This window comes from Mytilus californianus, unplaced genomic scaffold, assembly GCF_021869535.1.
Source record: "Mytilus californianus isolate M0D057914Y unplaced genomic scaffold, xbMytCali1.0.p SCAF_13, whole genome shotgun sequence".
Lineage (NCBI taxonomy): Eukaryota > Metazoa > Mollusca > Bivalvia > Mytilida > Mytilidae > Mytilus > Mytilus californianus.
In genome coordinates, this window is record NW_026262615.1 from 28415187 (window position 1) to 28442359 (window position 27173).

Here is a 27173-nt window from a genome sequence, read left to right on the forward strand (position 1 = left end):
GCGACTAAAGTCGCTCGTTGATTATCGTTTACGAATCCACTACTTCTTATCAATTCTCTACTACATAATCTCTGGTCACGACAAATCAGACCTGGATTAAATAGCAAATAAACATAATAACCACAACCATACAGAATGATCAAACTGAAATCATATGAAAATATGAGAAGGACTCAGATGATCTAAATAAATATATATAAATAATTGTATAAATGATGGGGTATATGACCAAAAGGTACTTACACATGATGACCAAATCGAACTGAAACCTTAGTTTCTTGGTAATTTCTTAATTTATCAATAATGAAATAAAGAAAGAACGTTGTGTTATTAACCATGTCAACATCCGAAGCACTGGCAATTGAGCTGAGGATACCGTCGGGTACTAGTAGTGGTATCGATCCAGTGCTAAAAATGAAGATATTAACACTTTTTTTAAATCTGGCATGTCCGAAGCGCTTTTCTCGACTTTTTTTTCCTTCGGGAATGCTCAAACCCAAATTTTAAAAATGATAACATGTTTAAAGTTAGGAAAAGGTCAATTCAAGAAAGATCCTATCATAACATCTGGCTGATGTTTTTTTGAATATGAATTTCATGTAATAATCAACATGGTCATAATAAAGACAATGAAAGTTTTGAAAAAAGTAGGAAGAAAAAAAATGATAATCTCGACCAAAGGCCATAAGTTGAATAAAACTCCGACAACACTAACTAAAGGCAAAACTCCGACAACACTAACTAAAGGCAAAACTCCGACAACACTAACTAAAGGAAAAACTCCGACCACGCTAACTAAAGGAAAAACTCCGACCACACTAACTAAAGGCAAAAAATAAAAGTGACAAAAAGACAAACAACAGTCATCAAAACACTACACAGAACATGCAGAAAACGAAAGCTGTTAAAACCGGTGTGATCTATACTGCTTCAATAAGGTCAGTAGTCCCTGCTTCAATGGGCATCCGCATGGGGTTTTTGATTATGTGATTACTTGTCCGTTTTTATATTGATTATTTGATTACAAGACCAAATATTTCATGATTATTTGATTATTTGATAATCTAAGACTTTATTTTTGATTATTTGATTATCTTGATTAAAAAAATAATTAATGATTATGTGATTATATTGGCATGAGGGGCCTCTTCAATAGTGACATTCGTCGGGTTACTCTTGGTAAAATACATTAACAGCGGAGTTATAGCTATTGGTCAACCATATGCAAATCATGGTGGCGTCCGTAAAGCTGTCAACTCGACATATTGGATGACTTGTATGGAGCAATCCTCTTTCAATGAAATTATGCATGTTGGAAATTTTAAACGACAATTTCCAAGCAAAATTGTGGTTTAAACCAGAGAGAAATAAACAAATACATTATTATGTATTTTATTTTGTCAAAGGATTATAATGTTTTCCGTAAGGACAGATTAACACGTCCTGGAGGAGGAGTATTCATATTAACATCAAACCATCTTGCTCGGAACCAGAAGAACTAAAAATAAATGACAGCTGTGAACTCCTATGGATACAAATAAAAATAACAAGCACTAACAACCTTTATGTTGGATCATTCTACCGACCTCCTGATGCAGATGACACTGAATACCTTGCTCATATCCACACTAGCCTGTCGAGAATACCAGAAATATCACATGTATGGCTTGTGGGCGACTTTAATCTAGGCGACATTTACTGGGAAGATGAAAGCGTAAAACAATATGCAGCAAAATAAGGCCCATCACATCAACTACTTAACATCAGTAAAGATCACTTCCTGAATCAGGTCGTCATGGAACCCACAAGAATGACAGAAACATGTGAGAACAAACTCGATTTATTTTTCACCAATAACAGTTCATTAAGAGAGAAGTATACACATACAAAAAAGGAGACTTTGGTGCGATAAAAACTGCATTTAAAAACATTGAGAGGGAGTTCATAGAACTTGAAGTAAATAACCAACCAGTGAAAAAAGTCTGGACAAAATTCAAAACAAGTTTTATAAAACTAATGGAGAAGCATACACAAAAAAAGACAATAAGAGGTAACAAGACCAGAAAACCATGGATAGATTAAAAAGTTAAAGCCGGAATAAGAAGGAGAAAGAAATTATACAACCGAATGCAGAAAACGAGACAAGCATCTGATTTAAGAAAATACAAAGAGAGCAAAAAAATGGTACAAAAGACAGAGCGTAACTTCTAATGGAACTACATAAATAACATCATAGAAGTATGAGATGAACACCAGGACCAACCCAGCAAACAGAAACGCGTTTGGGGTTATATCAAATCATTACAAAAGGACAACACAGGGATCGCCCCTCTAAAAGACAACGGACGATTATTTAATACCGCAATAGACAAAGCTAACATCTTGAACAGACAGTAACAATCAGTCTTTACTACGGAAGACAACAAGGACATACCAAAGCCAACAGGAAAACAATTCCCACCAAAGTCAGATATTAAAGTCACAACAGAAGTCGTTAGAAAGTTATTAAACAAATGCAACCCGAGTAAAGCCTGCGGCCCTGGTAAAATACCAGCAAGAATTTTAAGGGAATGTGCTGACGACCTAGCAACCCTTTTATGCATTGTATTTAATGCTAGTCTTAGATCTGGCAAAGTACCAGAAGACTGGAAACAAGCAAACGTAACTGCAATATTTAAGAAAGGAAGCAGATATGATCCAACAACCATAGACCTGTGTCACTCACCTGTCTATGCTGTAAATTCCTAGAACACATCATTGTCAGCAACACCTTGAAACGTCTAGACAATCACAAAAAACTTACCAACTGCCAGCATGGTTTCAGAGCAAGACGAAGCTGTGAAACTCGACTCATCACGTTTTCTCATGAGCTTGCATCAGCTCTAGACAGGAGAGCAGATTGATATGGTTTATACTTTACTTTTCTACGGCCCTTGATCGTGTCCCACATAGACGCCTGCTAAACAAACTACAGCATTATGGAGTTACAGGACAAACACACAAGTGGATTCAATCATTCCTAGCTAAACGTACCCAACAAGTCATCGTTGAGGGAGAATCCTCGGAGAAAGCTCCTGTGATTAGTGGAGTCCCCTAAGGGACTGTACTTGGACTGTTACTATTCTTCCTATTTATTAACGACTTACCTGACAACATAACATCCAACACACGACTATTTGCAGACGATTTTATAGTATACAGAACAATAACATCTGCTGATACCAAAATACTACACGAAGATCTCTACAAACTTGCAGAATGGGGAAAAACCTGGGCATGGACTTTCACCCACAGAAGTACAGTGTACAAACTACCACCAGATAACGCTCACCAATAAAACACTCTTACACGCTTAAGGGACAAGTGCTGGAAGGATCAAGACGTACCAAGTACCTTGGAGTTGACATTAAATCAGACCGGCCTGTCCTGAAAACAACACATCGATAGAGTGACCAAAAAGCAAACATCATGCTAGGATTTCTAAAACACAACCTAAGAACATCTAACAGTGAAACTAAGACAAACTCCTATGTTGCAATGGTCAGATCCAACTTAGACTACTGTGCAACAGTATGGAACCCATACCAAAGAGAGCAGGTGAAAAAGGGGCCCGCTCCAGTCATGCTTCAGTGATTCCCTATATAATCAACCAAATTTGTCCAACAAAACGGGGGGGGGGGGGTGGGCTTGGAAAACCCTCTAAATCCGCCTCTGGGTGAAATTACAACTAACATTACTGTACAAAGTGGTTAATGATTTTGTGGATATACCATGCGACACTTACCTAACACCAATGTCATTAAGAACAAGATCATCACCTACCAAGAAGTTCCGGCAATATTCAACCAAGACTAGCTGAAGGCTTCAAACACAGTTTTTTCCAAGAACAGTGACCGTCTTGAACACTTTACCAGCAACAGTAGCTGAGGCTCCCTCCTTGGTATCCTTCAAGAGGGAGCTTTCAACGCTCTCTTTCTAGTCTGTTCAGTCCCTCATTTGCCAAGTAAGTCAAATGATGGACTGGAGCTGTGCCGGCGGTGATTATTTCCCATGTACCGCCACGGAAGCCGGATTGGTTCAGGCAAGATGAACGAAAAGTAAATGGGTACCCCTTTTCTTTATTATTTTACTTTATTTTATTTTTTTTCCTATCATACCTGCATACTTTATACTAGTACTTGCTTTATATATTTTTGGTTTTATCTTATAAAATTACTCTTTTTCTTGTGCCCACCGGAAGCGTTGAGAATTGGTCAAGATTGACAGTTCAACGTACAATGTAAATGGTGTTCCCTAAGTGCGTTTATTGGGTTTCTGATAGCATTTCAAAACTCCCGCCAAAATTGTTTTCGGAGTTCTTCTGTGAAAGAGGTACACATAGTCAAACAAAAATGTCAAGTTCATTTGAGGACTCTGTTGTTGTCTTATAAGATGATAATATGAATATTTCTTTTCAATTTTAACTGACAGTATTGTTCAAAGAGGTAACTTGCACACATGTATAACTAAAATCTTCATATAAGAAATTACTGTTCATTTTTGGAAGTGTCTGCACCCTGCAAACACGTACATATAATCACTCATTCACCGAATCAGCTGCTGATTTGATTGTTTTGTCCACACACATGTAATTGTATGACTTCTCAAAGAATCCGGGTCCGTTCGCCATAGTACCTGTTCGCCCTGGGTCCGTTCGCCCTTATAATTGTTCGCCCTGGATCCTTTCGCTCTGATTTTTATTTTATTTTGTTGTCTTGTTGTATACTGCTTATTATTTGGAAAGAGTATGTTAAAGTTTGTTAAAAAATTCGCCACATATTTATGTTGTATTGCTGCTACCAAATAATTATTTACCTTTGATCTGCACTGTAGAGTACCCAGAATACAAGGTATTTAATATAAAACAACTGAAGACCATGTTATCTGGATGTATTTATCTTTAATGATAAATTTTAACAATTTCAAAACAATCATTAACACATTCGAACTTCGCATTACACACCATTTATGTCCTTATTTTTTTACACTATTATTTCAAAGAGCATATATAAAGGAAATGTGTCAAAACGAACTTAAGATCGACAAAGAAGCCAAGCTGTGTGCGAAAGAAAATTCCCTTTTATATCTTACAATTCGTACATCGTTGTTTTTACTCATTCCAAGCTGACTAGTTTATTTTAAAAAAAAAATACTTTCATTATTAATTCAACAAAGACAATTAACATGATTAATACAAAAATAAGTGAGATGAAAGACACCATAATTATACCTAATCAACATTCTAAATTACAATCAACAGTCATTAAAATTAATTCTAAATAAAACAAATGTAAGAACAAAGCCCATTAACATGTTTATTCGTACTCTGCTCGTCCACCTTCGCACTGTTCTCATGTACTGCTAAACAGAGTGCTCTTATGTTTTGTCAGCAGAGTAATAGTAATGAGTTGAAACGTGTGAATTACAGATCTGTAAGATACCTGCTTCCTGTTTTCCGTTACATTGATTCACGAGTTGGGATGTGCTAAGTGCGATAGCGCGTCGGCTCCTCGTCCCATTCGTCCATCTTACATGATGAAGTGTAATTGAACTTAATTGGTATATCTATATACATGTTTTTAATTCAAAGATTATGACAAAAGTTAAAAGAATATATCCACTCTCCCATCATCTAACTTATTGAATGGTTGATAAATAAATTTATTATATATACTTAGTAGTAACTACAGGTCACGTCATCGATATCAGTCACGGTTATAAAGGCTTTATCAAACCCCGAGTTTGAATTACATCATCTCACGTGAAAAAAAATCATCTGCTTGAAGTATATAATAAAGTGTATATGATATGGCTTTTTCAATATCACTACCCGTATCAACCCTTCATTAATATAATCCCTCCGAGAAGAGCTCTTGGGATTATATTGGTGTCTCGGGTTGATACAGGTGTGATATTGAAAACGCCATATGATATTCTCTATACACTTTGATGATCTGACATATAAATCATTAAAATATCGAAAAAAAAAATGTTTAAGGAATTGTTGTATTCTGCTCCATAAATTTCCATACTTTGATACGTAATTTCATTTTTCGGTAGAAAGAGTAAAATATTCGAATGCCATTTTAAAAATATCGCAATACGTCCACTTCATTTGAACTTTGGTGGGTAGTTTTCTCATTGGAAATCATACCATATCTCCATATTTTTTATATATTAGGGACAAAAAGGAGGGAAAAAAAATACCACGGGCCCAATTATAACAGACAAAATCACCACCAAAAGGAAAAACGACGAAACCAACTTTAAAAAAACACTACACAAGCCTTAGAAATTCAGCAATAAAAGCCAAACCATGGATAAAAGTAAAATACCAAAAAATACCGAACTCCAAGAAAAATTGAAAACGGAAAGTCCATTATCAAATGGCAAAATCAAAAGCTCAAACGCATCAAACGAATGGAAAACAAATGTCATATTCTTGATGCACGTGTAACTCGTTGCAAATTAAAATATGATGATAATTCTCATTCGGTAACGTTGTAATTTCATCCGATTTTATCTGTTACACGTACAAGTATCTAATTTCGGTCAAACAAATTATGATGACGTCCGAAGAGATGACTTCAACTTTACTATTTGGAATGCTATGTGCATGCACAATAGATTCATTGCAAGTAATAACTCTCCACTAAGGAAATGATCGACAAAAAATTCACACAGATCAATGGCAAAGTATTATATCACTTGTAACACCCATTTGAAATTGATGTTGTCTAATGATTTTATACGAATGAAATTTCAAACATTGATAAAAGCACATGTGTAAACAACTCATAAATCAGGCCGTAGTTTCCTCGTTTGAAGTCATTTGCATTTGTCATGTTGGAGTCTTTTATAGCTTACTTTTTGGGTATGGAGTTTTCCAATTGCTTAAGTAAAGGCAACAGTAGTATACCGATGTTCGAAACTCATAAATCGATAGAAATAAAAACAAATCCGGGTTACAAACTAAAACTGAGGGAAACGCATCAAATATAAGAGGAGAACAACGACACAACAAAAACACACGGTGACCTTTATCTTCTTCTTGATATACCCGACGACGACATGATCACCGGTCTCAAGTATTCCTATTTTGGAAGTGGTTCATTTACCATTTTACTCGGGTATATCAAGAAGAAGATAAAACGTATAACCGAAATGTTCAAAAACGTTTTAAACAAAAAATTCTGATTATGTTCTAGCACATATACAACACCTGCTGTTGTTGTACTTTCATACAGAATAGCAACCCGGTAATTAAAAATAAGGAGATGTGGTATGATAGCCAATAAGACAACTATCCACCAAAGTAATAGAAAGGAGTGGATGTAAGCAATTATAGGCAACCGTACTGCCTTCAACAATGAGAAAAATCCATACCGTATAGTCGGCTATAAAAGGCCCCGACACAAAAAATATGAACAATTCAATTGAGAAAACTCACGGCCTAATTTATAACAAAACAATTTACGAAAAACAAATATGACAGACATGAACCAACGACAACCACTGAACTACAGGCTCCTGACTTGGGACAGGCACATAAAGAATGTGGCGGGGTTAAACATGTTTGTGAGCGCTCAACCCTCCCCCTAACCTGGGACAGTGGTGTTACAGTACAACATAAGAATAAACTATATAATTAGTTGAAAAGGGTTTAACTCATCAGATCGAGACAAAGCAGAAAAACATCTAACAAAAAAACACAGACCGGACGTGGTAGGGTATCTATACATCCATAACAACATAAAAAAGACACAAAGTATAGATCTGAGAATACTCGCAGTTACTGACAGCTGGTTCAAAGCCAATTACAACTAATAAAAAATCATGTATCTAAGACTCAAAATATCAATCAGTACACATCCAACATCCATAGGATTTAGTGTAAAGACGTCATTAACAGTCAGAGAAAAACATGACTTTGAGCAATGCCAAAACATAGGTATCGATAGATTGTAGTACATTGAAAGTAAATATGTGTATAACAATAATATTAAGTATGGTTTTAATTTACTGATAACGAAACACTTGTTTAAACATTTTGATTGTTTTTGGCTTTCCATATAATACATGTGTTTAATATCAATATAAATTTAGAATGGAAACGGGGAATGTGTCAAAGAGACAACAACCCGACCAAAGGGCAGAAAACAGCCAAAGGCCACCAATGGGTCTTCAACAAAGTGAGAAAAGCCAGAAAATCACACTAAACTCCGAAACATATAAATGAACCAAAATTTAAAAAAAACATACAAGACTAACAAAGGCCAGAGGTTCCCGACTTGGGACAGGTGCAAAAATGCGGCAGGGTTAAACATGTTTGGTGAGATCTCAATCCTCCCCCTATACCTCTAGTCAATGTGGAATAAAAAAAACACACAGCAATACAGTAAAACTCAGTTTAAAAGAAGTCCGAGTCTGATGTCAGAATAGGTAACAAAAGAAACTTAGCAAAAGGACAATGATGAACATAAATTAACAAAGGACTACTAGCAGTTACTGACATGCCAGCTCCAGACCGCAAACAAACTGATTGAAAGATTATGTATTCATCATATGAAAATCAAGCACATTCCCTCCCGTTAGGAGTTTAGTATCATACCATCATAAAGTATACGAGAAGAACATAACCCGTAGCATGCCAATAACTGGTTTTAGAATAAATGTGTTTATTTCCGACGCAAAGACCCTATGAGTGAATCAATATTTATTCCAACAAATGCCATCTTTAATGACTTGACAACATTATCGTTACTATATCCCTTCTTAATAAGTCTGTTTAAAGGTTTGGTTAGATTTTGAGGTGAAAGAAGACATTTTTGTGCTTTATAAAGATTATTATCATAAAAGATTGGATGTCAAATACCTGAACGTATAAGATGTCTGCACGTTGATTTATATTTACGAATGATATCCTTGTAACGATGATGAAATTAGTAAATATTTGGTGTAATAATTTTTCAGTAATACAGAGATTTCTTTCGAGAAAATCAAATACATTGTAACATACACGAGCATATAAGATGGTGCCAATGGAACCATATAAAAATGGATAATTAAAAATAGAAAACTTAAAATCATCTCTTTTATCTTAAATTTTAGTATTAAGCTTCCCGTTAAAGATGAAGATATCAAGATCCAGGAAAGGACAGTGTTCATTGTTAGTATTAGCTTTATTTAAAGTCAGTTCAGTATGATAAATATCTTTAGGTTACATACTGAAGTCGTCATTATTGAGAGCAAATATATCATCCAAATATCTAAAAGTATTATTAAATTTTTGTATCAATGTTGTTTGGATGGGTGTTTGCTGATTTAAGTCTTAAATTGTAACTCGTAACAATACAGAAAAAGGTCCCCAATAAGTGGTCCACAGTTAGCCCCATTTGAATTCCGATAACTTGACGATATACGGAATCTCCATAGCGAACAAAAATGTTATATAGTAAAAGATGTAAGTGCAGTTATGGTATCAAAGCAGGTCCAATTGACATAATTCTTTTGTCTGTTGTTACTAAAATAAATAACCTAATATAATATGTTTGTTAATCAGGTCACACAATCCAACCAGATTCTTAAACCGACATAAAACTAGTGGTATACGTGCTAGCGCTGTTTATGGCGTCAACAATGTTTTAGTTTGTGATTAGGTCAATTTAAGGGGAATCACAAGTTATTTTCGTTTATTTTTTTGAACATAGATCAAACCGTTGGTTTTCTCGTTTGAAATGTTAAACATTTTTTTTTATGTCGGAGTTTTTTATAGCTTACTATACGGTATGGGATTTGTCTATCTTTGAATGCCGTACGGTGACCTATTATTGCTTACTACTACGTCATTTAGTTACTGATAAGAATAAGGAGATGAGGTACGATTGCCAATGAAACAACCACTCACTAAAATTCAAATGAAGCGGATGATAGAAATTATAGGCAACAGTACGGCCCTCCAACAATGAGAAAATACCAATACCGAATAGTCGGCTATAAAATGCCCCGCCATGAAAAATGTGAAACAAATCAATTGGGAAAACTAACGAACTAATTTATAAATAGAAAAAACATTTACGATATTAACAAAAGATAAACAAAGAATTAAAGGCTCCTTACTTGGGACAGGCACATAAGGAATAAGTCTTGGTAAAACATGTTTGTGGTATTTGTATATTAGATATAAAAAAATTCATTCAACTTAAATTTTTAAGATTGTAACGGAAAAAAAATAAATTTACCATTATTAACGTCGAATTGTGCCGCTATTGAATTAGTGAGAAAAAACCACATTGATGTCATCAGTTGCAGACATATAGCTATTTAGTCCAGTCCTGATTTCTGTCACCAAAAACATCTGAGAGATTACTTGAGCTACGGCTTAGATGCTACTATCCCCCTATCAGTTCTAGGTATAACAGTTTTCTTTACAGAAAATTCTAATAAAAATATGTTATTAATACAATTTACGACTCAGAAAAACTCTCAGATTGTGATATAGTTTCAGATTGTACACTTTCACCCAGTTTCAAAATTGGAAACAAAAACTATCCCACACTTTAACATGTTTAAAGAATTCTCAGTTAAAGAATGTGGATGATTAACACCCTCTACCTTTTTTAGAGAAAAAATCTGTTTAAAATCTGTCTCCTCAATTGTGAGCACAAAGTAATGTATTAGTGAATGAACACCATGTAATAGTTACAGAATATTCAGTGAAATTTAATTGGTTAATAATGATTGTACAAAGCAAAGCAACAAAGAATCATTCCATTATAATATCATGATATAATTCCCGTCATTTGGACGACGACTGTTAACCTTAGAAAGTTCGATTCCAGTCGTTCATCCTCATAGCCCTGCTTGAGTATTGTTTGTGTTAGTAGCACGACTCATTCTTGTCAATGGAGTCTATATAATGTGAACATGCACGTGCGTAACGTTTCAATTCAGATATTAGTTTACTCGTTTGGATTGTTTTACATTTGTCATTTCGGGGCCTTTTATAGCTGATAATGCGGTATGAGTTTTACTCATTGTTGAAGGCCGAACTGTGACCTATATGTGTTAATTTCTGTGTCATTTGGTCTCTTGTGGAAAGTTGTCTCATTGGCAATCATAACTCATCTTCTTATTTTATATATGAATGTCTTACGTACGATAGGACAGAGGTTGTGTTACTACTGAAAAATTGGGAGGCAATCTCTTCCATCAGCAGTTTACTTCTCAACTGCTCTCTATGTCGAAGAACTAGGCGAAGTTCAAAGAAAGAAGCAGACTTGTATGCATTATGTTATTTTTCAAAAAAAATGGAATGGAAAAGATACAAGTCTCGTCACTTTGAACTATTCTATGAAAATACATCACCTATAACGAAAATTGAAGTAATAGTATATCATTGGGATCGATTGGTGAATTGCGTGCAATACAAACACAGCTTGTTAATTGATATTTTGCGTGACATTATTCTGTCCAGTGTTTCTCTTTTTACAGCTTATATACTAACTGTTGGCCGTTTACAACAGTTGTATCTAAATTTTCTAAAATGTTAAACTGTGCTACTGTTTTAATATTCGGATGTTCTATGGTGTCGTCTGCTTGTCAAATTTCTATTTCCGGTTATAAAGGGGAACTTGGCAGTGATCCAAGACTAGAACAGAAAATCCTGAAAATCGAGTATACACTGAAAACAACACTAAAAAGACACGAAGAGTTGCTCAACCAAATTCTGGAAAAGAAATATAATGGTATGAAATAATGTATAAAATGTATTGCATGTCATTTTAATTTTTTATTCTTCTTTTAAAATGTGTCTGGGAACTCACATCTGTGAGACTTTCGTACTTGATCATTGTATAGAGAGCTCCGTTTACCATAAGTTTTTATTTATGAGGATGGTGATGGAACAGATTTTTGGTGGTTCGCGTTTAACTTATTCACATCTTTTTGCAAAGACACATGTTTATTGTTGAAGATTGTATTTTGTCGTCTTCTGTATGTCCCTTTCTTTTGGTTATTAGTTTTATCGGGTTGTTGCCTTATTGAGGTACATTGTGTATTCTATATCTCCTTGTAATCGAATAGACACAATGTGTGATCGATTATAGTTTGATTTTGATGAAGCAATACAACATTCGATTATAAATTACTTTGCTGAACGTACGACTTCAAAAAATAAGAAGATAATGTATGATTATTAATGAGACAACTCTTCTCCAGCGACCCAATGACGTAGACGTTTACAACTATAGGTCACCGTACGGCCTTCCACAATGAACAAAACCCATATCGCAAAGTAAGCTATTAAAGGCCCCGAAATGACAAATGTAAATAAAATTACAAAAGGCACATCAATTGTCCTTTGTATAATTGAGACAAGACGAACTGTATCTTTATAAATACAAACTTTCCTTTCTTTTTCAAAGATCTGGTTCCAGCTAATATACGTTTGGAGGATGTGTCTTACAAGAAAATGACAGGTCAAAGTTCCTCGCACTCTGGACACGGACCATCAGGCAGTGCTGTTGACGGCGATTTATCTACAATGTTTCATACGAATAATGAAAAGACGCCATATTGGTGGGTAGACCTTGGAGGATCCTTTTCAGTTCAACATGTTGAAATTTGGAATAGAGCACATAACTACGGTAAGACAATGTATCCCTGTTGTTGGCATAAATGAAAAAATTGTGAATTAAAATACTGAACTTAACGGTTTAGGATCTATTGTAGTAAATCATACTGCAAACGTTCAATTTAAGCAGTCTAAATGAGTTGACTGTATATATTTTTATGTCAAATACAGTTACTAATCGTATATTGCGTTGGGCCACGCCTACCACTTGAAATTCGTAATGAAATGTACACACTTTTCATTGTTGATATTCCATTTTAAAATCTGCCGCATGATTTTAACTTCACGTTTTTAATCCGCCAAAGTCAGAGGCCTTTTATATGGTGAAAGCAGTTTTTAAAATATTTTTTTCATCAAAATGAAAACACAAAATTGGTATAAAAATTGTTTTAAATTGTAACATAAAGACAACATTAGTGTATTGACTTGACATTATAACGATATAAGGATTCGGCACGAAATGCAGAAATAACTTGGCAGAGCCTTCACGAATTTCCCCCGTTCTAAGCATTATCTTTACATCGTTAGTATGTCAAGTTCGTACAATATTATTGTCTTTAAATGATCATGCTAACTGATTATCGAATTGATGACTGCCTGATTTGCTGCATGCACTTTGCAAATGATATGTTATAGTTATTTGGAGCCCAAAACCTTTTTTTATGAATGTCGTTTCAGTTTCAATTAACTATAAAAAATTCTGAGTAAGCTATAAATCTTTGAATAAACTTATCCTATTAGAAATGAATGTTTATTTAGTCGTCCTGCACACTGAGCAACATATGGCGGAGTCTCAAATACTTTTAGGGAGCATATCACAATCATACACGTATCTCATTAAACGTTCAATACAAATCATGATTTCTCATTTGTACATCCTACACAGCGTTAAACATTTTCATTTCAGGTCGTCGACTCCATGATTTGGATATTATGATTGGTCCAACTCTACGTGAAATGAAGCCATGTACTTATTACAAAGGCCCTGCTAGTAATGGGGAGCACCTTATTCTGAACTGCCGCAAAACTACGAAAGGAAGATATGTTAAGCTTGCCTTACGAGGTCGCGAATGGCTACACCTTAGAGAAGTTAAAGTGTTTGCGTATGTCAAGGCTTGTTGAAGCAAGTTATTAAAGATGCCATATGCTCTTTTTATTTGATTTATTATAATTTACCATGCTATTGTGTTACTAGGAATTTAAAATACCATTAATCTTACAGGTGTACGTATCATGTTATTGTCATATCTACCGAATGATTTCGGGACGTTGATTCAGCTTTGATTGGTGTCGATGAACATGATTTGGTTTCAGAGGATTTGTATTTTTAAAATGTGGAACAGTTTCTGTCTTCTGTAACACCTGAAATCACCATCGGTTTTCGATATGGTACTTTATTTTTTCTCTGTCTTGAGATTTCTGTCGTCTATGAACTGTTTAAAGACTGTTGTATGTATGTCTGCGTTTTTTGACATGGTGTTGTCAGTTTGTCTTCGACGTTTGAGTTTTGAATGTCCCTTTTCTTTCTTTGTCCTCTTGCTGCAATGTTTAAACGTTTTCCATGATGATCCTTAAACTATCTAACAGAATCAACGGCCCAGTCTGTCCATATAAATTTAATGACAGTTTTTTAGTGCATTTGTTAACCATTACACTAAGAAACACATGATATGATTTCCTTGCCAGTAACACGTATTTCTTGACTTTAATCACAACGAAACACATCCTGCAAATGCATGACATACTTGCCGCTGGTCGATAAATAATATAACGTTAATCGATTAATATCCCTCCATGAACCTACAATACGTTTTCGTTTCCCAATACTTCCATCTAATATTTAGAATAGGCCTTAAACGTAACAGGGTTGTATAAATATGGCACATGTGGACTTCTCCGGTCTTCTTTTACGGTAAATGGTGGTTTCCGGTTAGCTGTGCCACGTCAAGTTTGAATGAATATCTCAAATTTAATGGAATATTACTACGCTCTGCACTTTGTAAAAGGTCAATAAAGCTGGATTAAACTTCTCACCTTACCCAACGTATCCTCATTTACACTGAAAAACTTATGACATGTGTTTTTTTGCAACATCCGTTAATACACTCGAGATTGAGTAATTTGAAAGCAAAATAGTAATCAAAGTTTTAAAGCATAAACAAAAAAAAAACAGGACCAACCACAGCGACGAATTCATCATGAATACGCACGAGTTACATATAGATGGCAATGTGCGTTGAACAAAATAACATTTCAGTTTCACTTATGCGTGTCTTTTTTCATACATATATATGAATTATAAATTTGCTTAACGTCCAGTTGGCAATATTGCACGCATATTCAAGACAAAAATGTATAAACGATAAATACAATTAACAATTAATAAACACAATAGGTTCCAGATAGTGGGTCAACCTAGATGAATAGCTGCAAATAACATGGTATTACCCAACACAAAACATCGCAACCTATTTAACATCCGCATTCGACCTGAAGTGACTAGCTGTGCAATGTAGGATAACATCTCTTTAACGTTGAATTGTGTAGGAGATAGTTCAGGTGGATAAATGAGGCTGACCGGTGGTTGATTAAATATCTTTATTTATTATGTAATTGATACTGCATATAAAGTACATGTACCTCTCGACGAAAGTCACTACGAAAAGCTTTTTTTATTGTATGTGTGTATATATTATTGATCAGTTTAATTGAGGTCCGAAGCTGGCATGTCAGATACTGTTAGTAAGCCTTTGTTTTTTTTATCATTGCTATTTTGCTTAGTTTCTTCTTATTTTAACATCGGACTTGGACTTCTTAAAACGTTTTTATTATGCCTATTGATATATAAAAATAAGAAGATGTGGTATGATTGCCAATGAGACAACTTTCCACAAGAGACCAAATGACACAGACATTAACAACTATAGGTCATTGTACGGCTTTCAACAATAAACAATGCCCATACCGCATAGTTAGCTATAAAAGGCCCCGAAATGACAAATGTAAAACAATTCAAACGAGAAAACTAACGGCCTAATTTATGTACAAAATGATGAACGAAAAACAAATATGTTACACAGTACTTAACGACAGCCACTGAATTACAGGCTCCTGACTTGGGACAGGCACATACAGAATGTGGCGGGGTTAAACTCGTTTGAAGGCACCAACTCCCCTAACCTAAGACAGTGGTGTAACAGTACAACATAAGAAAAAACTATAAAAAATCAGTTGAAAAGGCTTAACTCATCAGATAGATACAAACAGAAATACATCTAACAAAAACACAGAGTAGACGTGGACGGGTACTTATACATCTACACAACAGAAAGACACTAAGTACAGATCTGAGAGTACTCGCAGTTACTGACAAGTAGTTCAAAGGCTGAAAAGCCAATAACAACTAATGAAAAAAAAAATCATTCATTTAAGACTTAAATATCAGTCAGTCCACATCCAACATCCAATGGATTTAGTGTAAAGACGTCATAAACAGTCAGAGAAAAACATGACAATGCCAAGATACAGGTATCGACAGATTGTAAAGCCATTGATGTGCAAATGTATATAAAAATAATATTTAGTTTGATTTTAATTTACTGATAACAAAATCAATATTAACACCAATAAAAACAATATTCAAAGATCTAATTACAGTGTTATATTGGTAACCTTTTAGAATAAGTTTATTTAAAGGATCTATAAGTTTACCCGGATCGTTTCCAAATTTCCAGGCTCGGTAAACAAAATCTCCGTAAAAATGAGGATGTGCTATCCCGTTTGAAATAAGTTTTATACAGCTACAACCAAACTTCAAAATCAAATCATTATATCTATGGAAGCATTTAGTAAAGGTTTTAGGTAATTTGTGGTAACGAAATCCCTGACTTAATAATTTACCCGTAATACATAGATTACGTTCATTAAAATCCAAAACGTTACAACAGACACGGGCATAGAGAACGAGTTGTGATATATAAACACCTTAAGATGGCGCCTAAGGAACATCACCGTCCAAAAAAGGAAAATTAACAACAGGGAACGAAAAATCGTCCCTTTTGTCGTAACTTTTAGTGTAGAGTTTCCCGTGTAAAACTGAAATATCTAAATCTAGGAAAGGACAGTTATTACCGTATATATTTGATTTATTTAAAGTAAGTTCCTTTGGAAATTTCGGCAGTATATTTAGAAAATGTTTAATCAGTTAACGAAACAATATCATCAAGATAACGGTAGATGTTGTTGAATTTATCAATTAAATGTAATTTAGACGGGTCTTTCCTTAGTTTGGTCATAAACTGTGATTCATAACAGTACAAGAACAAGTCTTCTATAAAAGGGGCACTATTGGTGCCCATATAAATACCTAATACCTGTCGATAAACTTTATTGCCGAAACGTACATAAATATTATCAAGGAGAAAATTAACAGCTTCAATCGTCTCATCACACCTCAAGTAAGTATATCTAGCATATTTACCTTTCTCATTAGAGAAGAAGGCTTTAAATGAGTTGCAGCAAATATATTTGCATTCAGATTTACCAAACGACCATTTAATTAAATAGGAAAACTTTTGTTTGATAAGATTTTGTGGAAGTGAAGTGTAAAGAGTTGAAAAGTCAAAACTGTCAACAGAATCAAAAGGACCATCAAAAGCACGTAATTTATCTAAAATATCCATAGAATTTTTTACACTAAAAAAAATAGTTAATTCCACTATTTTCATATATTTTGTTACAAAAGTTAATGATAAGTTCTTTGATAGTAGTTAAGGAACTAGTTAAAAGCACTGAAAGATTAGTTGTAGAACACTCACTAGAGGCCGAGATGAAACGATATTTTACTTTTTTTTTTGTATAGTATAGGTAACCAATACATAGTAGGGACCTTCAAATGTTCAGAAGAGGCCTTAAGCTGTGATGTGGTTATGATATGTTTGCTTACTAAATGACTCTCCGAGGAGCGCACAGACTTGAATGTATAAGAATTTAAAATTTCATTCTTCAGAACGTCCATGTGGTATTTACGACATAAAACCACCACATTGTTGGCTGCTTTGTCGGCCGGTACAAACACAAACCGCTTTGAAAGTACTTGAAGTTTGTTTCTTATTCTAGAAATAGGCGTATTATGTACTCTTTTGTTTACTTCAGAATTTTTTTCAAAATGTGATATTCGAATATCCACTACATTCATACGTTTATTTAAATAAGAATCAAGATTTTTTATCAGATTTTTACCGTTTACACCAATTTTTACAATACGATGAAAGAGCGTCTTTGTGACCTGACGACACTGTTTCCAATCTATTTTAGATGGAAGACGATATTTTGGTCTTTTTCTCAAAAAGTTTTTAACCTCTCGGTCTTGAACGATATTGATGTCCCCCTGTGCTGTTTATGATCTTCAAGTTTATCGATACGCGGGAACAGCCTATGGTGGCAAAAAGCTGTAATTATACGCGAACATTCATAGAGTGGGCTGAAGAACGAGATTGTGTAACACTCCTGGAAAATATCATGGAATTTACTAATTGGTATTTGACCTTGTTTACATAATAATTGATGCCTACCATTGTTTTTAAATATAAATAGGAGATCAGCAAGTGTATCATTTATACGATTTTTAGTTTGTTGATTTCGATTGATACGTTTGCCATGAGAACTATTATTACGTTGTCTTTTATCAACAATATTCATGATATCAATAGAAGAAGGGACAGGTGTGTTTGTTTATTCCACATTGGCTAGATATATAAGGGTAGAGATCTCACAAACCACATTTAACCCCGCCGCATTTTTACGCCTGTCCCAATTCAGGAACCTCTAGCATTTGTTAGTCTTGTGTTTTTTTTTTTTAAATTTTGGTTCATTTGTATGTTTCGGAGTTTAGAGTGGTGTCCATTTCGCTGAACTAGCATATATTATTGTTTAGAGGCCAGCTTAGGGAGAGGGACTTTCTTGCTGCGTTGAAGACCCATTGGTGGCCTTGGGCTGCTCTTTGGTCTGGTTGTTGTCTCTTTGACACACTCCCCATTTCCGTTCTCTATTCTTTTAGTATTTTTGTATTAATTTTAAGCATTTTACAGTTTTTTTGTCAATAAGATGGATTATATGTTATCAGTCATTGGTTGTAGTGTTGGACTTGGAAACTTGTGGAGATTTCCATAGGTGTGCATGAAAAATGGTGGAGGTAAGAACAAAAAACAAATATGCAATCAAATGAGAACAAAAATAAGAATGTGTCCATAGTACACGGATGCCCCACTCGCACTGTCATTTTCTATGTTCAGTGGACCGTGCAATTGGGGTCAAAACTCTAATTTGGCATTAAAATTAGAAAGATCATATCATAGGGAACATGTGTACCAAGTTTCAAGTTGATTTGACTTCAACTTCATCAAAAACTACCTTGACAATAACTTTAACCTGAAGCGGGACAGACGGACGGACGGACGAACGGACGCACAGACCGAAAAACATAATGCCCCTAGGTGAGGCAAAATAAGATTCTTCAAATTTTATAAAATCCTATATCTTGTAAAATACTAAACGAAATTTGTTATAAAAATAAAAGGTTGTAAATGTTTGATAAAAGATAAAACCACTTTGTATATTGGACTATACATTGATTTTCTCCTTTTTTGTCACGTCTTGTCTTTCCTTCTTCAGCATATCATTTTTGGTCAATTTCGACTTGTATTGATTATGCCAAAAGTATATAATTGTCAGTGATATAATATATGGAAACATATATTTTCAGGTGCCTTTCTTATACCATACATTGTGTGTCTTGTGACATTCACCTTACCGATTTTCTTTCTGTTGGACAGTTTTTAAGGAAATGATGTACAAATGTATTTAATGTTTGTCCATTACTGAAAGGTAAGTATAGATGTTTCAAAAATTTTATCGGCAATTCAGAAATCGAATTTGCGTTTTCGATACTTACGTTGCGCAATCCACGTTTTCGTGAATAACCATTGGGCCAATCAGATCATTCAAAACATTGACGTACCCATAATGCAACAACAAAGAAAACAAATCTAGAATCTGCTTAAATTTTGATATTGACCTTCTTAATAAGATATTGAAGTCTTCTACCTTAAGAAAAGTGGGTGATAGGGGACAAAATAATTTACCCTGTATCGTAGGAAAAAAAACCAAGGAGTCCGAACATATGACAAAAATTCCTAAACTTGACCTGACTACATCCTTAACGACACTTTTTGTGATAGCCTTATCTTTGAATATGAAGTTTTAGATGTTTCTGTTGTAGATTGTATGATACTTGGTAAAATAGAATATATATCAAACTTGCATTTCTCTTCAGCATTAAAAGCAAATACTTTCTAAAGCTTCTCGGACAACAAGTACAGTAAAATGCAAAACACATGTATGTAATATTTTTTCCCCAGTTATATTTTGTCGAACATGTGTAACAACGAAACGATGTGTCTTACTATAGTTATAACTTTCAGGTGTGGGTGTCTGCTGCCATTCAGGTGTTTCATTCCTTGGGCATAAGTAATGGTGGACTGTATGCATTTTCTAGTTTTAATAAATTTTATAATAACACTCTCAGGTAAGTACCTGTTAGTTTTTGATTTGGTTCTCAGAATTGGTTATTCATTAATAACTAGACAACTGATTGATAGAGTCTCTGATTTAAATGCTTCATCTCATATTTGCCATTTTGTTTCTTTAATTACACAGTTTTAGCATGTATGGATGCCTATAATAGCTTACATCCACTTTATTTGAACTTTGGTGGACAGTTGTCTCATTGACAATCATACCTTATCTCCTTGTTTTCATAACGAGAGCGGCATTGCTTGTATACAGGTTTTGAACATTTTTCTTAGACTAAGTTGGCACAAACCAAATTGATGAAAGTGTCTTAAGCCGTGCTAGATCGGGGTTCAAATTTAACGTCTTTATTCTGATCAGACGTTGCTGCACATTTGTACATCCCACAAACCCAATCGAATGACTCCTGTGGTGGATGGCGCTCAGCGGGGGCCATCAAGAATAATTTCTATCCCTCAACTACCCTCGGGATATAAATATAAAATCTATTACATTGATAGAAAGATAAAATTTGTCCAAATTTACCTCAGCATTGGTCGGGGTTAAGTTTAAGTGAACAATATCATAAATTATGGGGTCTGTATTCTATATTGTTGTAGGTCATTTTTCTGGGGTGGGGGGGTAGGGGGGGGGGGCTCTTTTTTTTTAGAATTAGAACATGTGGAAAGGGGGTATCCATTTGTCAATACTTCAAATGGAGGCATCGAAATCTGTTTACAAGATTTGATCAATTCTGTATTAAAAACATTCAAAAAGTATAGCTAAATTAATGAATATATTATATCAGAATATAATTATTCAGCAGAAATGTCTAGCACTTGAATCAGATGACATATATAGATCTCTTATATTATCATTTTTGGCTTCAAACTTCATTCAGAGTTTGTTTCATGTGATTCATAATCGTCTTCTTTAGTTTTATTGGACATGAAGAACGACAATTTCATTCATGAATGGTTGAATGTCTTACATTGTAGTTTTTGCAGGGTTTCTCGAAGCGTTTTGGATTATACCCCTTTCCATATCATTAAAAATCTCAGATAATACTAATAGCTGGTTAAACTCATGATTGATCGTATATTTCAATGGATTGAAAAAATATCTGGGAGTCAAGCCTGGCATTTTAAACATTGTCTTTAAGTATAAAAAAAAATCATTTATGATCTGATAGGCGACCCACACTAAACGTTTTCGACCTACACAATGTACAATAAAAATGTATATTTTTTTTTTGGCTTGAAAGATATCAATTAAATGTTAGTATCCAAATCTTAAGTTTTGATCTGAACTTTATTTACTAACTCCTTTAAAAACGGACAGGAACAATGTGCTGAAGTTTAATGAACTTGTTGTAAATTGCAATGAGACCCCTTTCAAAATTCCCGCAACAACCTCTGATTGAACCTCTAGATCTACTATTGACGAAATACTAGTATTTCATTACATAATGATATTATTAATAGCAATTGTATGTATGTATTGAAAAATATTGACAGTGGAGTGAAATTTTCATTCATTTTGATTGGGATTCTTGAATTTATTTTCATATGTCAAGGTGGGGAACTGGAAAACATAAGAGAAATTCCAAAATGATAGAAAATAACCAGAAAAGACAAAGACAACAAAAATAAGTGTCAGATGCTTAAGGACCAGATAAAAAACAATGAAAAATAAAAAAGTAGATGTAACTATTGAACAAGAGTAAGCTATTGCAGTAAAACTCATAAAAATTACCTGGCAATTATATTAGGACGCATGACGCGTTTAGTCTAATAGGATTCATCGTTGGCACTCTTATTAATACAGTTGAAAAGTTCAAGAACATTATGAAAACCAAACATTTCAAAATGTAAATGTGCCTTATCTGGCTTAGGCCATCTTTGTTTGTTTGGGGGAGAAAACATTAATGATTTGAGTTCCGAATGGTTATTATCATCTTAACAAAAATCGTCAAGTGGGGATTGTGTATTGCTTCATGCATTGATGGAATCCTTATTACATTATTTAAATACGAAATTTACATTTTTCTCCTAGAAATGAAACTTCTGTTACATTTGTATATTACAGAGATACATGCATACTAACATTTGTGTGTGAAGGTTCCAGCATCTTAGCCGGTGCAGCTATATTTTCTGTACTAGGGTATTTAGCAAAGAAGTATTCTTTTCCAATCGAAGATGTTGTAAAGTCAGGTATGAAATAAACGTAATGCATAGAAACTAAACCCTTGAGCATAAATGAGCATAAATAATACATACGGTATGGGTTTTGCTCATTGTTAAAGGCCGTACGCTGACCTATAGTTGTTAATTTCTGTGCCATTGAGTCTCTTGTAGAGAGTTGTCTCATTGGCAATCATATCACATCTTCTTATTTTATATAGACTCAATATTCTTATATGATTATGATTTAAAACAACCCCAAATTAACATGTTTGTGTTGGAAAAATAAATCTATATTAATTTTTTACGTACAATAACCATCAGACATATTGAGATTAACATACAATCCTAAACAATACACAATTGTGGCAATTCAAAAGGCAGATACAAATCAGTTCAATTAAAAATACATTCATACAATGACAACAAAAATAAAGAAGTCCGTATCATTAAAAAAATAATACACAATCCCCTAAAAATATCGAATCATGTCGTACTAAACTTTGATATTGAGGATTGTTCGTTGTAGTAATTTTGTACAACCACGTCAAAAATTAAAAATTTTACAATATCTACAATAAATTAATATAAAAAAAAATAGGTTGCAGTATGCAATTTGGAAAAATACAATAAATAAGTTAGATTATAAGGTTGCCGTACCTATGTATATATAAAGGCAGTACTTAAATGATTTTAGAAATTTTGGGGTCTCTCCAATTATTGACAAGTTTAAAAAGTTGGGCATCATCTGGAAAAAGACAGGATGCCAGAAAGACCAGAAATCTTGTTTGTGTTTGGCGATGTACAGACATTTTGTTTTAAGATATTTTTAATGTAAAGAACGCGTAGAATTTTTTTTATAATGGAAACCACAAGGGTTAACTGGAGTGTAGGCATATGGTAATCCCTAGTTCTCTTCTACCGATTAGCAGTAAAACTCTTGCCAAAGTCGGTTTTGTTGTTCGGTATATGTTAATTAGCCGCCACGTCCGGTGAGGATGAAGACGTTAAATACGATGTAGAGGTGGTTCCTTGCTCTTAAAGCGTAACATATCTCATGTAACCACTCTTTCATGGGTCTGTAGGTAGCCTGTAACAAGGTGAAATATGTATCCCAATCCAATTTACCCTCATTTTCCAGTGTTATTTCACTCACATGTTCCGCCCTTTCCATCCCTTTCGCCACTTATTACAGGACATATCTATGGTATTTATTTGTTTTCGTCCTGAATATGTCTGAAATATTTGCCACTGGACGTTAAGCAAACAACAATTAATTAACCAATCTTAACTCGTAGTATCGAATAATTGAGCGTAACAATTATATATTTGCAAAACAAATTCAACGAGTATGTCAGAAAGGGTGCTTACATTAGGATTTAATGGTCATTTTCACATTTTGTCATAGTTGTTACACTGACTAGATACATGTAGGAAACGAATTTTTTTTGGTAACATTTCAGTATTGTCTTGATTTTATGACGTCAAAATTAGCACAAATCATACTTATTTACCACATTGAATAAAACTATGTATATTTCAATTCAGTGGATTTACTCCTTTTTTGTTTCAAAAATTCTGAATCAAAATCGTAAAAGTATCTTTTATTAATGAATATTAATAGAATAGTAAAACCAAACAAAAAATGTTTATTACTTACATAATATATTTGTTTTAGGACCTGGACTCGGTTTTGTTGCGTATCCAGAGGCTCTAGCACACCTTCCTGGACAAAACATCTGGACTGTTTTATTCTTTATAATGTTGCTCAGTTTAGCCCTTGATTCAAAAGTAAGCACTGACTTAAAGTAAGTATCACTTAATGGAGTTAACCTGCCTACTCAAAAGTGCACGCCATTCTTTTTTTATTGTAGTCTGCTTCAACGAATTTATGGTGCTTGCAAAATGTCCGATGGTATGTTTTCTAGGCATATTCAGAGAAATTGAACAGGATTACTACGCTGTAGCTAACTTTTATCCGTCGTTTTGTCTTAATAGTAGCCTACTTCGGCAGGCATTAAAAGCGCAAATAAAGGCAATAGTAGTATACCGCTGTCCAATAGTCATAAATCGATTTAACTGAAACCAATCCGGGTCACAAACCAAAACTGAGGGAAACACATCAACTATAAGAGGAGAAAAACCCATCAACAAAAACACTGAACTGCTACAAAAACAAACGTCAACATACATAAAAAACCGACTATTTGATAACAACTGACTTGGTACAGGACATTTTAAGAAAAACACATTATCATACTTAAACACTAGTTTGATATTGAAAAGAAAATTGACTTACTAACAGATTTATACTCATCACATCCATAAAACAAACTAAAGCCGTCAGATCATATTCATTCGTGGGTGTTGCTTGCAATACTTTGCAACAACAAAAAAAGTAAACAAAAACGATTACACAGTGTCCTGCAAAACTCGTCACAAAATATTGATAGCATTGTAAGGTCAACAATACAAATTACTAATTATTATTGTATTTTCAAACGACGTTAGACATACACGTATATTTTCCTACACTGTACGAATATTGTTTTTAGCCTGCAATTCAATATTTTTCCATCCACTCGCTTAATTTGTTTTTGAATAAAATGGACATGTATTAAAAGCGAACCGCAAAGAGGACACCAAATTCAATTGCGACGTTAAGAGTAACTTAAACATGAATATATTCACTCGCAACTGAAGTAGGATACCTGGAGACTAATCGGTTCGTGTTATTTGTACACATGTATTTGTATAGTAAAATGATCGATTGCAGGATACAAAGTATTGTCAACTACACACACACACACACACACACACACACATATATATATATACATACGTCATGATGATATCATATCATACTCGTGCCATCATCCTTAAATGTTCAGTGACCCATGACATCTAGGTCAAAACCATAATGTGTTATGAACATGACCTTTTGAGGACCTAGTTTCAATTTCAAAGTAAACTAACTTACCCAAAACACTTAACCTTGATACGGCACGCATTTTCAAACCGGCATCAGATCCCCTATTTTTATTATAGTCGTAAAACTATGCTACAAAGTAAAAATGCTTTCAAACAAACGGTCTCAAAGAAGAAGTGTTCATGAATAACAAATTAAAGGAGAAGATACTTCAAAGTGGATTAACAGCGATAAGGGATGGGAAATTAAGTCTGCCAGTTAAAGAAGATGGTATGGATTATAATACATAAATTTTACTTGCAACAATCCATAAACGAACTCTCAAGGTATTCTTGCAAGTTAGCGATACTTTACAAGCGTGAGACATCAGAAATGTCATCTCCATTCTGTTCGGGTGTAGTTGCGTATTTGCACATCTCGCATATCAAAACGGACGTGACTCTTAATCATTTGTTTGCTGTTTGATAAAAGTCCTGTTTAACATATCAACATTATTCGTCAACGACTACATGTGATCACTTGTACATGTTGTATATACTCTTATTTTTCAGTTTGCCAGTTTTGAGTGTATTGTAATAGGGGTAATTGACACCTGGCCTTCTTTGTTGAGAAAAAGAATAATTGTGATCATTGTATTATGTAGTATTTCTGCCTTGTCTGGTATTATTTTCTGCTTTCAGGTATGTATCAAATCGAAAATCGATCAATATTTTGACTATAGAGAGCAGTCAAAGAAGAGACATGGGTTAAAATGAGACTAGACATACAAACAAAAGATTACTAGATGGACATCTGACAGTCCTCTTCACCGAAATTCAACAAAATTTAATAGATTTAATATTTGATATTTCAATGAGAGAGGCATTAGAGAATGTGAGATATATGGCAATGCGTCAGCGACACAATATAAACAAAAAAGGCAATTGTGGTCAACAAACAATCATGCAAGTAATATTTTATATGCCGATCGATATAATTTTGTTTATTTTTTAAGGCAGGCATTTACATATTTCAAATAATGGACTGGTACTGTTCATTTTCACTACCATTTATCGGAATGATAGAGTGCATCGTGTTCGGATGGGTGTGTGGTAAATATCTTTATCACAATTAGATAGTTGTATACTAGTACGTAAATTTGGAAAGAGATGGCGCAATTTGCCATGAGTTTTTTCCACACCAGGGAAATTTTCGCTCTTGTTCACTTTATCGCAGCTTCATGTGTTGTCTTTGAGTTTCTTACAGCATTATGGCTTGTTTCTAAACAGATTACCAAGTTAAAAACGCCTGCAGATGGTTCAAGACCGAAATTTGACAGGTGTTGTAATAATAAAACGTATATATTCTAAAAATGTTAAAGAACGACATTAATGACCAAATTCCTTTTGAAATTAAGCTATATATTTTTATTTGATACAAATTAGTTCATATTTACCGAACAAAAATCATTTTTTAATCAAATAGAAAATAGGATTTGAAAAAATCAAAAAAGGGCAACCAATATTGACTGCCACATATAATATATGTCGATTTGAGTAGGATAGGTATTTTGCTTTTGCATCGGCTCATACACATTTAAAGTAAAACTTACATTAACGAAATAAACTAGTGTCTTTTCAAGGATTAATGTAAACTCCGAACAAAGGTTGTGTATACAGTAAATCCAAAACAGCTGTGAATGTCTCTTATGGGGGATTCGTAATCTGGTAAAATTTTTATCCATTCGAATTGCAACTGGTGTTGTATAGTAAATGCTGACTTGGAATGTAATATATGCAAAAGAGAGGGACGAAAGATACCAGAGGGACAGTCAAACTCA

General features: G+C 34.1%; 1 protein-coding gene across 1 annotated transcript; it reads left to right on the forward strand.

Moving 5' to 3' along the window:
• Positions 1-11578: 11578 nt before the first annotated feature.
• LOC127723474 (fucolectin-6-like) lies at positions 11579-13819 on the forward strand. The gene is made up of 3 exons (XM_052230127.1): positions 11579-11786; positions 12465-12686; positions 13581-13819. The coding sequence occupies exons 1-3, from the start codon at positions 11585-11587 to the stop codon at positions 13793-13795; spliced, it is 639 nt and encodes a 212-aa protein (XP_052086087.1). The 5' UTR covers positions 11579-11584; the 3' UTR covers positions 13796-13819.
• Positions 13820-27173: the final 13354 nt, after the last annotated feature.

What these genes read in the sequence shown, in the direction of transcription:
- LOC127723474 (XM_052230127.1), top strand. Translation starts at nt 11,585, where the DNA reads ATGTTAAACTGTGCTACTGTTTTAATATTCGGATGTTCTATGGTGTCG. An exon ending in TCTGGAAAAGAAATATAATG is followed by an intron (nt 11,787 to 12,464) that starts GTATGAAATAAT and finishes TCTTTTTCAAAG; the next exon opens with ATCTGGTTCCAGCTAATATA. An exon ending in GAATAGAGCACATAACTACG is followed by an intron (nt 12,687 to 13,580) that starts GTAAGACAATGT and finishes TTTTCATTTCAG; the next exon opens with GTCGTCGACTCCATGATTTG.